The 16,312-nt window shown below is 43.9% G+C and overlaps 1 protein-coding gene across 4 annotated transcripts; it reads left to right on the forward strand.

Moving 5' to 3' along the window:
- The first annotated feature begins 388 nt into the window (after nt 1-388).
- Nucleotides 389-13,254, forward strand: ABRACL (ABRA C-terminal like). Of its 4 annotated transcripts, XM_038526184.1 has the most exons (5): nt 446-673; nt 1,112-1,236; nt 2,452-2,553; nt 6,905-6,971; nt 12,682-13,254. In XM_038526184.1, exons 4-5 carry the CDS (start codon nt 6,911-6,913, stop codon nt 12,864-12,866), a joined length of 246 nt encoding a protein of 81 aa, XP_038382112.1. In that variant the 5' UTR covers nt 446-673; nt 1,112-1,236; nt 2,452-2,553; nt 6,905-6,910; the 3' UTR covers nt 12,867-13,254. The 4 variants fall into 4 exon arrangements, with proteins under 4 accessions (XP_038382109.1, XP_038382112.1, XP_038382111.1 ...); XM_038526183.1 differs by lacking the exon at nt 2,452-2,553 and having other exon boundaries at nt 453-673; nt 1,147-1,236; XM_038526182.1 differs by lacking the exon at nt 2,452-2,553 and having other exon boundaries at nt 454-673.
- The last annotated feature ends 3,058 nt before the right edge of the window (nt 13,255-16,312 follow it).

Genomic DNA, 16,312 nt, shown 5'->3' on the forward strand with positions numbered 1-16,312 from the left:
AGCAGGTGTTTGTTGCTCTTATTCCATCACTGGGTCTCAGCTTCTCTTAGAGTTTGCTTCTACCATTTCTGCCCACACACACCTTCTACTTCATCCCAAGGGTTTTCTGCTTACTCCACTGTTCTGCTTCCTGGAGGCCCATTTTTTCTGCTCCAGCCTCAAGCCCTCTTTCAGCTTTACTCTTTCTATGGATCAGCTCATTTTTTGCTCTTCCCTTTCAATTTTGAAGGGAGAATCTGATTGGCTTACTCAATTATTAGAGTCCCTGTTGGGTAAGGATTGTTTGTTCCAAGTCACCTTCTAGGAGGTAGGCCAGTTTATGGATTGTGTGCTCTTGGGTCACATGATCACCCTTACTCCAATCAGCTATGGGGAGGGTAGTTTTCTTGGTTATTTGTGCAACCTTTGCCTTAGGAATAGTTTGGGTTATTTCAGTTTCCTTTTTAAGGGGATTCTGGGTACAGCAAGCATCTCTCTGTCTCTCTCTCTCTTTGGCGTGCAAGTAAAGAACAGTGAATAAAACAACGGTGACTAAAAGAAAAGGAGTATAAATAGACCGATTGAGCTAGGTAGTTAAATGTAGGAAATACTGAATGAAGAAGAGACGAAAGTTATATTCACTCAGGATCAAGAACTGGCATTGCCCGAGCAAAATTTCTTTGCAAGAGAACAGGTTGAAGAATGCACCCCCCTCCCCCCAAATCGGACTATCCTCCTGCCTTGTTGTAGTTTCCTGGAGACCCCTGCTGCTGGCCTCCAGAACCAAAGTCGTGTTCCTTCGAGAGCCCAGCAGTCATCACATTGGTGGCACTTTATTTCTGACGTTAGGAGAGAGATACTGGCAGGAAATCGATGCCCAGGATCAGATGCGGGTGGGGGGGGGGGATGGAGGGGGGATCACTGGCCCCGAGGGGCGCAGGGGAAGGTGGCGGTAATCGCAGTTCGAGTCCGTGTTCCTAGAAGCCTCGGGCGCCCTGCCACCTGTCTGGAGTCGGCCCCTTCCCAGGCGTCTGCTCCGCAGTTTCCTCCCCATAGGCTTGTCCCTGGGAGTGTGGGCGGCCCCTTTCTGGAGCGCTTAAACTCTTACCTCCCACCCCCTCCTCCACACCAGCCTTTCTCTTCTGCATCAGTCACTTCCTTCCTCAGCCTCTTCCTCCTCGGTGTGTTGAAGAAGACGACCCGGCCCGCACCCACGCTGCACCAGCTTTTCCTCGGAAAGTCAGAAGAGGCGGAAAGGTGAGTGGGCCCCCCGGCAAGGTGACGGGCAGGTGTCAAGGATGGACGGGGGGGTCCGGTGGAGGCCCGCGGACGGCGATCGGGAGGTGCGGACGCGCGTGGAGCTCGCACCCGGCGCTGGGCTGAGACCCCGCGCGGGGACCCGAGGGCGCGCCCCCCGCCCCCGCCCCTCCCGCCGCCTCCCGCCGCGGCTCACGTGACATCGCGCGGGCCGGGGCCGGGGCCGGGGCCGGGGCCCGGGAAGCCCGCAGCGCGGCGAGGTTTCCTCCGCGGTGCGGCCGGGCCGCTTTGCGCTTGCAGGGGGCGCGGGGGGCGTTCTGCAGCGCCGGGCGGGCAAGGGCTGGGGCCGAGGGGCGAGGCTCCCCCGGGGACTGCGGATCGCGGCGGGGGGGGGGGGTGAGCGCCCCGGGGGGTTTCGGGGAGCCCCGGGCCGGGGCGTCTCGGTGGCCGGGCAGGGGCGCTGGCTTTCGCCGGGGCGCACGGGCGCGGACGGGCGGCGCCGGCGAGACAAAGGCTTCCGGGACGCGCGGCCCTCCCCGGGGCTGCCCCGGAGCCCCCCGCGCCCCGCGCCCCGCCCCGCGCCCGTGCCGGTGCCGGGGTGGCCGTGGGCGGCCTGCGGGGACCGGGGCTTCGGACCCCTTCCGGGCCAGTCCCAAACTTGGAGCAGGGATGACCAAATATGGAGCGTGTGCGCGCCGCGGGCGGGCAGGAAGGAACCCAAGTCCTCCTTGACCCGGGAGGGCCGCGGGCGGCTAGGCAGGGCTTGCGAGGCTCGGCCGGAAAAGGTGGCCGGCCCCAGGGGGTGGTGCCCGGCCCCAGGGGGGGGGGGGGGGGCCGGGCCCAGGGGGTGGTGCCCGGCCCCTCGGGGTGGACGTGCAGCTGGCGGCGGCTTCCCGGGCGCCCCACTCCAGCAGGGGTATTCCTCGAGCCTTAGAAAACCTCCTTGTATTGCTTCTAAACTTAAAAACTGGGAGAAGGTCCTTAAGTACATTCTCGAGCGTATACCGAGGGTGGAGCTTTTCGGCCTGCGGCCCAATCCGCCGACAAGCCGCTTTCTTTGTGATTCCCACGCACAAAGCCTAATTAGATTCTGACACAGTTAGAGGACCCGGCTAGCATCTGCCACCGCCTTCCCCTGAGCTCCCACTGAGGATCTCTTTCTTTCACTGGGCTTGCTCTGCTCATGGCCTCTCCCCATTGTTCTTGATCTTGCAGCTTACTCCAGCCCAGCCTTCTGTCCTTACCAAATGTCGGGGGCCTCAAGGATTGTGGAACAACAATGAGTACTCCCCCACTGTGTCCCCGCTAAATAATAAAGAAATGAATCATACCAAATTGTATGTGCTAGCAAGAGTTCCTAAACGTGTTGTTTTCCTACTTGCAGGGGTCTGGGCGGGGAGCTTTTCTGGCTTTGTCAGTGTTCTGCCTTAGTATGTACTCAGCATGTAATATTCCATACAAACACCACTCACTATTATATTTAGCACACTTTGCATAACGACCAGGAAGAAGATGAAGAAGCGGAAGAGAAAAAAAACAGAATGATGGTGTAGCAACAGCATTTAATTGTAGGGAGTCCCTCTGAGCCAGTTCTGGAGTAGGTAAAATGGGTTTAAGTAATACATTCTTTGCAAGGTTTCTTAGGATTACATGAATTAGCATAGATAAGGAGTCTCGTGTGGAATTAATTATAAAGAAATGCCGGTTGCCTTTCTTTAAATTGGATCTGCATACATCTGCTTAATATGATACAGGTATTCACACTACTTCATAGTGGGATTTCCTCTTTAAGTCTCGTTACTAAAGGAGAGCTAGGTCTGAAGTGTGCTGCTGATTGTGTATGTGTGTGTGTGTGGGGGGGGGCAATGTTAAAGAGGTACATGTGTGGGAGAAGTCAGAAAATCTGAGAATTGGAGAGGACTGCAATCCCCTTGCATATTGTCTTCTGCCTCAGGCTAATTTCCTCACTAACTGGCACATCCATACTGCTGCATCAGTGTTACCAGTAACAGCTGCGAGCTTCATTGTTAGACAACAGTTTTGATTATAAGGAAATTTTTTTCTTATATGGCTCTCAAGTCTATTACATCCGTCCATCCTACCCAATAGAGCCGCATGAAACAACACTATTACATAAATACATAAAAGGAGCTTTATTTTATTTTAAAGATTTTATTTACTTATTCATGAGACAGGCAGAGGGAGAAGCAGGCTCCATGCAGGGAGCACAACGTGGGACTCGATCCTGGGTCTCCAGGATCACGCCCCGGGCTGAATTGAAGGCAGGCACTCAACCGCTGAGCCACCCAGGCGTCCCATAAAAGCTTTAATTTTAAGAAATGGTTGCAGGTCTTCTCTAGGCTGACTTTATGGGTCAACATTCTTTAGAGTACAAGTGACAGAAGCTCAATCAAACCAGCACAGGCAAAACCAGGAAAGATTGTTTCATGCAACTGGAAAGTCTGCAGTCATATATAGGCTCAGTCATTGTAATGTGGCTGGACTTTTCTCAGTGCTAACTTTATTCCTGACGGGCTGTTTTCACGTGGTAACAGTTTACATTAGGGGCTCTAAAGTGATATCTTCAAACCTAGTAGGAGAGTGTGTTTTACTGATCATTCTGGCAAAATTCCTGGGCTGAATCTAATTGTTCAGGACGGGATCACTGACCTTGGGTCCCAAATCAATTATTCTGGCTCTAACCCACTCCTGGAATTTCGAGTGAGGCTCTACTGACATCCTTGGATTTAGAGTAAGGAAGAAAAGACTGGACCCAACCAAAAATTACACTGCTGGAGCAGAATGCAGAATGGGTGCCGAGCAGATAAAGTGACGACTGCCCACCTCACTAACATCTGTAGGGTTTTTCTACCATTGTTTTCATGACGTATCTTTCTGTTGTATCTTCTGATTATATTTTAACTTTTTAGCATCTCTCAAATGATCTCAAACTGAATACAATGTTATAGTTTCACCAACTGGGAAGTTCTCAATATTTGGACACTATAATTTTTGGTATTGATTTTTATGTAGACACATTAACCCAAGATGTTGCATTTTATTGCAATAAACACTTGTTAAATTATAATATCCACACAAATATTGTAGCAGATAGTAGTGGTGCATTTCATTATGAGCTGATAGAAACCCGGGGCACCAATCACTATCACTTAAATCATCCTTGTTTTTAAAAGTTACCAGGAATTAGTTACAATGTGTCTAGATATAACGGTTTCTTCTAAATTATCACTCCTAAGCACACCACTCATACAACCCTACTTTTTAGTTCCTTATTTGATTTGAAAATAGACTGAATTGATGCATGTTCTGCCAATTGCTCATACTTTCTGACTCTCATGTTGTGCTTTTGGTGAGTTATTGCCTTTGTAGGGAAACTTTTCAGGGGTGCCTGGCTCAGGTCATGATCCCGGCGGCTGGGGGTGGGGGTGGGGTGGGGGAGTGGGGGCTGGGATGGAGCCCCATGATGGGCTCCCTGCTCAGCGGGGAGTCTGCTTCTCCCTCTCCTCCCTGCTTGTGCCCTCTCTCGCTATCTCTGTCTTTCTCTCTCAAGTAAATAAAATCTTAAAAAAAATAATGTAAAAAGGAAACTCTTTACTGCCCTTACTTCTTTGACCCTTGATGGTTGGAGTTCTCTCCCCCACATTCACCTCCTCTTTCCCTATTTCTTGCTCTCTTCTCCCTTTTTGAAGGTGTTTGCTATGCCTCTTTACCTCCCTTTTCTGTCTCCGGATAGATATTGGTCGTTTCCTGCATCGAGAGTCTTTTCCAGGGACGCCTGGGTGGCTTCACGGTTGAGCGTCTGCCTTTGGCTCAGGCCGTGATCCTGGAGATCCGAGGTTGAGTCCCACGTCGGGCTCCCTGCATGGAGCCTGCTTCTCCCTCTGCTTGTGTCTCTGCCTCTCTCTCTGTGTCTCTCATGAATAAATAAATAAAATCTTAAAAAAAAAAAAAGCCGAGAAACATAATTCCAGGGAAGTGGAATGGAGAGGGTGCCCAATGCTGTGGGGGAGCGCTCCTCCACCAGGGCTTCGGGGAAGGCTTCCTGGAGGAAGTCTCCTCTAAGCTGGGGCTGGATGTGTGGGAGTTAGCGGCAAGAAAGAGGAATAGCAGTAGTCCGGGTAGAGACACAGTATGTGTGAAGGTTGGAGGTGAGAGAGCCAGACAATTTGAGGAATAGAAAGAAGCTCCATGTAGCTGCAGCCCAGGGTTGGGGGGCTAGGGTGGAGGAGGCTATGATGGTGTAAAGCCCCCGGCGGGAGACCACCTAGTGAACCGAGGTGGGTCTCTCAGCTGCTCTTAGTCCTGGACTCCTCCTTATCTGAGACGAATGATGCTCACCACCAACTCTCCACTGCAGTCGGGCTGTACTGGACACTGCCCCGGGAAGGCCACGGCGCCCCGCAGGTGACCCAGAGTCATCATCACCCTGTCCTGACAGTATTAAAGCTGCCCTGTATTGATCTGCTTTCCGCACTAGACCGCAGGCTCCGGAAGGGTTGGAAGTGTGTTCCTTTATCTCGGGAACTCCAGCTTCTATCTTAGGGCTTGCCTCAAATGTGCTGTGCGCTTCCTCCTTTGCTTCTGGGCTTTTGCATGCACTCTTCCCCACTCATAGGGCTCCCTTTGCCAACTGTCTACCTGGCCCACATCTCTTCAGTGACCTCCACAAAGTCTTCCGCGGCTTCCACCTTTGTCAGATGAATGGATAAAGAAGATTTGTATACACACACACACACACACACACACACACACTGGAATATTCCTCAGCCATCAGAAAGGGTAAATACCTCCCATTTACTTCAATGTGGATGGAACTGGAGGGTATTATGCTGAATGAAATAAGTCAGTCGGAGAAAGACAATTATATGGTTTCACTCATGTGGAATATAAGAAATAGTGCAGAGGATCATAAAGGAAGGAGGGAAAACCGAGTGGGGAAAAATTAGAGAGGAAGACAAACCATGAGAGACTCCTAACTCTGGGAAGTAAACAATGGCTTACACAAAGGGAGGTGGGGGGGGGGGGGGATGGGGTAACTGGGTGATGGGCATTGAAGAAGGCACATGATAAGATGAACACTGGGTGTTATACTGCATGTTGGCAAATGAATTAAATTAAAAAAATAATGATGAAACTAAGCTAAAACATCTGATCAATTAAAAAATAGTGAAAAAAAAAACACACACACACACTGTCGCATTGCTATTACTCATTGCAGGTCTTTCTCTGCTTCTAGACCATGAATTCCCTGAGGGCAGGTCCTGTGTCACCTTTGTGGTTTTGGTGCAGAGCACCATGAGGATGGGGTTAGAGTTTTATAGTGGGTGCTGCATTCTTGCCAATATCCTGTGTAGAATAAGAGTGGGGTCAGCACAAAGGGGCAATGATGAAGATAGAGGAGAAATGGAAGTACTCCAGTGTCATGCAGGTTACACAAGTATTTTTAGGAAGCGGAACATGGTAAATTAACAGTGACAATTGAAACATGGAAAAAAAAAAAGATGACCCTTGGATTTGGCAAGATGTGCTTAATAGGATATAGAAATGGTATTAATAATAATATTATTATTATATATTATATATATTATAATAATAATATAATATACCATAGAAATGGTAATAATATAGGCATTCTTTTCTCTCTCAGGCAGCAATGAATGTGGATCATGAAGTTAACCTTTTAGTGGAGGAAATCCATCGTCTAGGTTCAAAAAGTAAGTATTATAATAAGGTCATAGTATTCTGAATTTATCTCAGAGCAGGTAGGACCAACTTTTTTGGTAACCTAGGACTTCAGGACATAGTTATAGCAGCTCTGCCCTCAGCCATGGAATGGTTTCTGGAGACAAAGCCTTTGGGATATTGTGAATTTGATGCAATTTGATGCAAAGAAAATTGCTGTGTTTCTTTAATCTGGCTGCATTGAAATCTGGTGATTGAATTGTATTCATATTTTTATTTGTCACACTATTAAAATTAATTTGTTTTATCTTGACACCATCTTACAAACTTCTAAATGACTAGGGACTCGAATTAAAATTACACCATATTGTCTCTATTTTCTCCAAATTCTTGAGTTTTGTCAGGTATTTATGTACATGGAACTAAAAGAAACCATATCCTTTACACAGTTGGTTTTTTTAAAAGATTTATTTATTTTAGAGAGAGACAGAGAGAGAGAATGGAAAAGCTGAGGGAGGGGCAGAGGGAGAAGGAGAGGGAGAGAATCTCAAGCAGATTCCCTGCTGAGCTCAGACCTGGACTCAGGGCTCTGTCTGCTTTTAAATAGCAAATCACTTGAAATAAGACATAGTTGGAAAATGCCATTGAGCCGTTAGTATATCAAATGTCCCTTGTACTAGTTCTCCACTGTTGTTCTGAATCTTCTTTAATTTTCTTTTCTTTCTTTTTTTTTTTTTTAAGATTTTATTTATTTATTTGAGAGAGAGAGCACAAGCACAAGCAGGGGTGGGGAGGCAGAGGGAGAAGTAGACTCCCCACTGAGCAGGGAGCCCGAGGCAGGGCTCAATCCCAGGACCTCAGGATCATGACTCAAGCCAAAGGCAGATGCCCAAGCAACTGAGCCACCCAGGCACCCCATAGATCTTATTTTCAATAGTGATTGCTCTACCTGAGTTCCTCATTTCTACCTTTCCAATTTCTTTGGAGTTCTGTGAGGTCCTGTTGCTCTTGGGAGTAGTACTATTTAGATTGTTAAAGATATTAAGGATGTATTTTAAATAACTTGGGGATTTTCTTCTCAGATCTGTCTCCATGTTTAGCCTAGTGTTTATTGGTTGGATTCAATTGCATTTACATTTCTGACCTCTACCCTAGAACAGTTATTATTCTACTAAGGGAAATTGAATCTGCACTTCAAAATTAGCAGCTTTACAAATTAGAAGACCATAAGGTAATTATCATAATTTCTGTAAGGATGAAACATTTTGAACTTTGCAGCTTCACCAGGCCTCCTTCACTTATCTATTCCTGGAAATAATTTACTTCCTGAGTTGGAAAGTGTCTATGGAGATATGTTATCTATGGACAGATTATGGTTAATTATGTAAGTTGTGTCAGGGATAATTTTGACTAAATTATGATTTAGGCTAATCCTTTTTAGACTAATCTAAATATGATGTTTTAGGTGAAGTTTGTATTGATGAATTTAGTTTTATCTACTTCTTTTATTTTTTTTATTTTTATGTATTTATTTTTTAAAGATTTTATTTATTTATTCATGATAGTCACACACAGAGAGAGAGAGAGAGAGAGAGAGAGAGAGGCAGAGACACAGGCAGAGGGAGAAGCAGGCTCCATATAGGGAGTCTGACGTGGGATTCGATCCCGGGTCTCCAGGATTGCACCCTGGGCCAAAGGCAGGCGCCAAACCGCTGCGCCACCCAGGGATCCCTACTTCTTTTATTTTTGTCTTCAAATTTTTACTTAAAGTCTCGTTAGTTAACATATTTATCTATTTCTTTTAAAATTAAATTCTTTAAAGTCTCATTTTTCATCCAGTGGAAAAAAAATTAAGTGGATAAAGATTATTTGGAGATTTAAATTCTTTCATTCAACAAGTATTTCTTGAGTGCTGTCTTTGTGCTCAAATGCTAGACATGTGAAAATAAACAAAATTCCATCTCAGCCCCTGTGGCCCTTTTTAGGTAGCAGGAAGACAGACAAATGGACTGGAGGTGTGGATCGGGAAGTGGTTATTTGCATATGCTCTGGAGTCAGACTCTCTTAAGAGTGAATCCCAGCTACCCTACAACTTACTGTGTGACCCTGGACACATCACTAAACATTTTTATGCCTTGGTTTCCTTATTTGGAAATAATATTCTATTTCAATGATTCAAAGACATTTTTCCCTAAACTTTAAAATCTCTAAAATAAGAATGCATTTTTTTTTAAGATTTTACTTATTTATTCATGAGACACACAGAGAAAGGCAGAGACATAGGCAGAGGGAGAAGCAGACTCCCTGAAGGGAGCCTGTTGTTGGACTAAATCCCAGAACCCCAGGATCACGACCTGAGCCAAAGGCAGACGCTTAACCACTGAGCCACCCAGGTGCCCCAAGAATGCATCTTACCATACATGTTATGCTATAGTTAAATTGGCAGTTTAATTGGAATATAAAATAATGGTGGTTCTTGCAATGAATTGTGCCTTACCTTCCATGAAATAGAGATTAAGGGAGTTTTAATTACTACAAAATGCATTGAACATTTCTAGAAGCATAGCAAATATTCAACAAATATTAGCTATTATTACTAAATTGATGGTGAGTACTTTGATATATACCTAATTTTATAAGAAGTGATTAACTCAACTGAGGGAATCACAGAGGACTTCTCAGAAAACGTACCATTTGAGCCCATTCTTGAAGAAAAAGAATTAACTAGAAAAAGGGATCTAGGATGCTGGGCAAATGGCTAAACATAGGCAAAACTGCCAGGGCAGGATCTCTCATTTTACTTTAGGTAAGAACAAGTCATTGATTATTGACTGGATCAAAGGTACATATAACAATATGGCAGGAGACTAGGTGAGAGAGGAGTGCAAAAGCCAGAGGATGAAGGGTCTTATCTCTGACGCCATGGGCATCCCTATTAGAAGGTGGTAGGGAGCCACTGAAAGATTAAAGTAGAAGAGAATCAATCAGTCAGGGGTGCCTGGCTGGCTTAGTCCATGGAGCATGTGACTCTTGATCTCAGAGTCATGGGTTCAAATCCCACCTTGGGGGTAGAGTTTACCTAAAATATATATATATAATATATATATACATATATATTATATATATATATATATATATATATATATAATCAGAACACCTGGGTGGCTCAGCGGTTAAGCGTCTGCCTTTGGCCCAGGGCATGATCCTGTGGTCCCGGGATCGAGCCCCGCATTGGGTTCCTGCATGGAGCCTGCCTCTCCCTCTGCCTGTGTCTCTGCTTCTCTGTGTCTCTCATGAATTAATAAATAAAATTTTTAAAAAATAAAAAGATTATCAATCAGATTTGTATCTTTAAAGTTTCTGTCACGGATTTTATTTTGCACCAATATGGAGGACATACCAGGGACAAAATGCCGAAAGGGAGGCTGGTGAGGAGTCGTGCAGTGATCTGCATGAGGATCAATTCCAGCCTGAACCAAAACATTGATTGTGCATGGAGAAGAGGGGAGAGCAACAGAAGATACAAAGGAAGTAGAATCACTTGTGAGAGTGAGGAATCAGTGGGCAGAACTCCAAGATTTCTGCCTTTGGCACCTTTAAAAAGTGAAACCTGGGGGTACCAGGGTGACTCAGTCACTTGACATCCGACTCTGGTTCAGCTCAGGTCATGATCTCATGGGTAGTAGGATGCAGCCCAGAGTCGGGCTTCACACTCCGGGGAATCTTCTTGAGATTCGCTCCCTCTGCCCCTCCCCTCACTCTCTGTCTCTCAAATAAAAATAAATAAGTCTTAAAAAAAAAAGAAAAAGCTCCATGTTACACCCTCCCTAAAAGCCAGCACTGGGGTTGCCTCCTTCAGGAAGTCTTCCTTTCCCATTCTAGTCCATTCGAGGCATCTTGCCCTTCTCCAAAGTGTAGGATATACTTGGCTACATGCTGGACATCCAGTCACACACTGCTTTGTACTGTTGCTTTACTTATTATGTGCAAATGTCTTATTTCCTTGTGGGAACTGAAGCCGTTTCTTTGAAAGCTAGAAAGTGCTAGAACATGATTGTGTATTTCCTTCTCTTACCTCCAGTGGCCACCACCATGCTGCATTTACAGTAGGAATGTGCTAAGCGTCAGGTTAGAAATTCTAGCACTGGAGCTCGGGAACTCACGAACCCTTGGCCAAAGGACTAGTCTCCCTCACTGTGATGACCGTGTTCTTGACAGCAGGCACGGCTAGTGGGGCAGTGCTGAAGGAAGGGAGTCAGAAGTTTAGCCAGGGAGATCAAAGGAATCAACCAGCAATGGGGGGGGGGGGGGGGGGTGTTTCATATTACTCTTATCTCCAAGTTACCAGTTGATTGATTTTTAATCAAAGGTCCATCTTTCACTTACCTTATTTATAAAAAAAAAAAGACTTAATTTTTTTAGAGCAGTTTTAGAATACAGTAAAATTGGGAGAAAAGTACAAAGATTTCCCGTATACTTGCTATCCCCACACATGCATAGCTTCCCTCATTACTAACCCCCCCGCCCCAGCAGAATTGCACAGTTACAATTGATCATCTACATGGACACATCATCAGCCACCATTCATAGTTTTACTCTATGGTTCACTGTTGGTGGTATAATGTCCTATAGTTGGAATCATATGGCACATAGCCCTTTTTAGATGGCCTTCTTTGTCTTAGTAAAGTAAAATATATTTAGGGTTCCACCATGTCTTTTCGTCGCTTCGTGGTTCATTTCTTTTTAGGGTTTACCTTAATTTTTAACATCTAGTAAAAACTGGTCTCTAAATGATAATCTAGGGATCTGGTAACTACAGATTTCTTCATTTTTAAGGTCACCAGTCCCTGCCTGGGGCTCTGAGTCTGTTTAGAACACACTTAGAGAAACACTGCTCCTGACCCAAACTTTCTCTTCTATTTGTTATTTTTTATTGATTCAACAACATGACAATTAAAAAATCAAAATGTAGGGGCGCCTGGGTGGTTCAGTTGATTAAGAGTCTGACTGTTGGTTTCAGCTCAGGTCATGGTCTCAGGGTCCTGGGATGGTGCCCTGTCTCAGGCTTCCTGCTACTGGGGAGTCTGCTCAAGGATTCTCTCTCTCCTTTTCCCTCTCCCTGCACTCATACATGTGCACTGTATGTGCACGCATCCCCTCTCTCTCAAATAAATAAATAAATCTTTTTTTTTTTTAGAGATTTATTTATTTATTTATGATAGACATAGGGGTGGGGTGGGGCAGAGACAGGAGGAGGGAGAAGCAGGCTCCATGCCAGGAGCCCAACGTGGGACTTGATCCCGGGACTCCAGGATCGCGCCCTGGGCCAAAGGCAGGCGCTAAACCGCTGAGCCACCCAGGGATCCCCAAATAAATAAATAAATCTTTAAAAAAAAATCAAAATGTAGACAGAGGGGACATATTAGTAACATTGTAACACATTCACTTTTTGTAAATGGGTTTTTGTTCCCGTCTAGTCTTTGCTCAGATGATCCTAAGGCTAGGGTTTTGGTTCCCTTCTAGTCTTTGCTCAGATGATCCTAAGGCTACAATAAAACACATTGTATTTATTTTGTCAGTCTTTGGGTCTGGCAAGAGATGACATTGAATTTATGAGTGTGAACTGTTTGTCATCTTGGCTAACCCATAGTTAGATGTTTTTTTAAAGATTACATAAATCTTCCAAATATGGGGCAAGAAACGGACTTTGCATTTGACTAACATTGTATTTTCTTAACTTAGATGCTGATGGGAAGTTAAGCGTGAAATTTGGGGTCCTCTTCCGAGATGACAAGTGTGCCAACCTCTTTGAAGCATTGGTGGGAACTCTCAAAGCTGCAAAACGAAGGAAGATTGTTACGTACACAGGAGAGTTGCTTTTGCAAGGTGTTCATGATGATGTGGACATTATATTGCTGCAAGATTAATGTGGTTTACCTTTGTTTATTATTATTTTTTGTTTCTGGTCAACTGGAATATTAAGTCAAAGGACAAACATGAGCATACTTAATGTATTTTTATAGAACTTTGTAAACAAAAGGAGACTCTTATTTTAAAAGTCTGTCCCTTTTTATACCTTGAAAGAGAACTTATGAATTACACTGTAAAATAAACAAAACCTATTATTTTTCTCAGGAATCTGACTGGAAAAATGTAGGCATGGAGGCTTTTTTGGTGAGGGTGCAAGAGTGTTCATAAATAATTCTTAGACAATCTTTACAGATAGTTGACATTCCATAAAAGAGGCCAAACTGAAGACCAGCTCCCACAAGCAATATTATAATGTTTATGTAATAAAAACAGGTAACTATGTCACAATTGTCTTATTGCCTTATTTTTTTCATTTAAGATTTATGTGCCTCTCAGAAGTCTTTGCATCAAGATTAAGTAACTGCAATAAAAGTTATCATAATCTGAAGAAAATTTCCTTAAAACTACAGAATTTTAAAAGTAGGGATATGTCATGATTGGGCCCTATAGAAAACATTGGCTTTGGTACTTACCACTGAGTTAGGGGATGTGCCAATGCCAAAAGAAATGAAACCTAAGATTTCACTATCTAATTGGATTAGTTAGGTCCACCTGAAATAGAAATGTCTATAAATGCATGTTGCAGCCTATGGTACGGAATTGAAAATGATACAGAATTTCAAGAAGGATAAAATCCATGAAAACCATGATAGTTGGAAAAAGTATCATAGAAGAGTTAGAATTTGCATGATTGGAACTGATTATCCAGCAAGGAAAAAGAAGAGATGGACAAGGGTGATGACTCAGGCAAGGTAAGGCAGGGGTACATGATAAGCAAGGCTTGCTCTTATGAAAGCTTGGATGTCAGATTGAGTGGAATGTTGGGAGAAAGGTGATTCAGATTGTATAAATAAGGTTGAACCTGGGAAACTAGGGAAACAACAGAAATTGGAGCAGAGAAGTTACATGATGATAATGATGCTTCATGAAGGTAGCTCTGGCACTGATAACCAGGGCGGATTGTAGAGAGCAAAGATGCAGTAAGACACCAGCTAAAACATTGCTCAAGAATCCATGGGGGCGATGATAATGGAAAAGCAGAGGAAGAATGGACTCCAAGCACATTTTGAAAGAAGATAAAACTCTCATCAATGTCCTTTCAATTGTGACAATTCAAAGTAGATTAAACAACAATAGTATTCACTGACACTTCCTAGTCATTGCTAACATTTATTGAGCATTTGTTATGCTGATTCTCATATAACCCTGTGAGGTAGATATTAATATCATCTCCCATTTTATAGATGAGGCAAGAGATGCACAGAGAAGTTAAATAGCTTGTCCAAGTTTAGCTAGCTAGAAATGGGCAAGTCAGAATCAACTAACAGGCAAGTACTGGGATGGGATGGACTGCAGGCATGGCTGGCTCTAGGGATTCAAACAATGTCAAAACCCTCTGACTTTCCATATTGGTACTGATGCCTTCTTCGGTTCAATCTCATTCTACTTAATTTTTTAAAAGATTTTATTTATTTATTTGAGAAAGGGAGAGGGAAAAACAGGCTCTCTGCTGAGCAGGGAGCCTGATACAGGTGATCCCAGGGCCCTGAGAGCATGACCTGAGCTGAAGGCAGACACTTAACCAACTGAGCCACCCAGGTGCCCCTTTTTCTAACTTTAAACAGGCTTTGTGCATTTAGTCACGTGGTTGCAAATTCACATACTCCTAGATGAGCAACCCTAGTTGGTATAAGGAAGAGAATTTCTTATACCTAATTATGAATCCTAGCAGAGGAACTCTGGCTGCACTTGCAGCAAAAACCTACCCCTTTGACCAATAATAGCATTTGCCATAGGAATAAAGTAGGGTGAATTGACAGGCCTGGGTCACATGTGTGTTTTCAAGTGAGGATGGGGTAGGTACTGTGCTTCACAACCTCACCTCAATAAACAGGGGTAATTCCCTGGGGGGAAAAAAAGGATACTGAGCATATAGGAATAACATAAGTTCACTATACATACAAGAGATCTTTTGAAGGATGAATCCTTAGAACTGCGTGGCAGAAAGTAAAAGATAAAGGAGAAGGTCTGGTTAGAAGACACACCAGCTGTGGGATCAGTAACTGATGATAACTTGTGAACAGAGACAGATTGGATGGAACAGGGCACTTGGGTGGCTCAGTGGTTAAGTGTCTGCCTTTGGCTCAGATTGTGATCCTGAGGTCCCGGGATCGAGTCCTGCATTGGCCTCCCCTAAAGAGTCTGCTTCTCCCTCTGCCTATGTCTCTGCCTCTCTCTGTGTGTCTCTCATGAATAAATAAATAAAATATTTTTAAAAAGTTGGATGGAGCAGGAGGACTGATCTTAGAGTTTTATTTGGGCATGATGAACTTGTGTAGTAAGCAGGTGAGGATTTGGTTCCGGAACTTGGCAGAGACAGGCTTGAGACTTCTGGTTCAAGATTTATTTCATCTCAATTTTGCTATGTACAGATAAGTGTAATTCTGCCTTTATTATTATCATTAAGTTGACATTTTTATTATCAGGTGCTTAGAAAACACAAAAGACCTATAATCTACAGAATTTGTAAAAGCCTAGGCTAGAAAGTGAAGCAAGCTTTAGAGGAAAGCAATTTGGGAAATTCCTGTCCGACAGAGCATTTTGAGAGAGGAGGCTGACTTCATCTTATCAAAGATTTCCTTTAAAAAATCTGCAGAAGTAAGTTGAATAGTCACTCAGTCTGTCATTTTGTTTAGTGTCTTCTCGTGAGTATCAAAGGAAGTTTCAAAGTTTCAAACCATAATGATCTAGAATTTGATAAATCTCCCAGAAAAGAGATCTCCGAATGATTGTTTTGTCATTTTGAGAAAATTGATACTATAGCATTCTTAACCTACTACTGACATCCCTGCTGTAGTTTTACATATTTTGCTTTAGATTCGCGATGATCAGTTCTTTGTAATGACTTCATATTTGGATACTTCTCTCTTATTTGAATCATGGCCTTAAAAATTCAAAATCATAAATTTGATTTCTTTGGGGCCAGTTTCACAGTGAAAATCATCTTTCTTGACCATAAACTAAATCCCAGTTAATCGTTTCAGTAACGAGTGTCATTGGCTATAGGTAGGTGAGAATTCAAAATTATGAGCAGTCGTGCATGAATATTTCCTCATGCAACAAAAATGTATAGCATTTACTTTTTCCAAGTCACTATGCTAGGCATTAGGGATTATTAAAGCAAAGTAAAATAAGAATAAATAAAATTTGGGACCCTGGGTGACTCAGGAGTTGAGTGTCTGCCTTTGGCCCAGGGTGTGATCCTGGAGTCCCGGGATGGAGTCCCATATCAGGCTCCCTGCATGGAGCCTGCTTCTCTCTCTGCCTATGTCCCTGCCTCTCT

This window comes from Canis lupus, chromosome 1 (assembly GCF_011100685.1).
Source record: "Canis lupus familiaris isolate Mischka breed German Shepherd chromosome 1, alternate assembly UU_Cfam_GSD_1.0, whole genome shotgun sequence".
In the NCBI taxonomy this organism is placed as follows: Eukaryota; Metazoa; Chordata; class Mammalia; order Carnivora; family Canidae; genus Canis; species Canis lupus.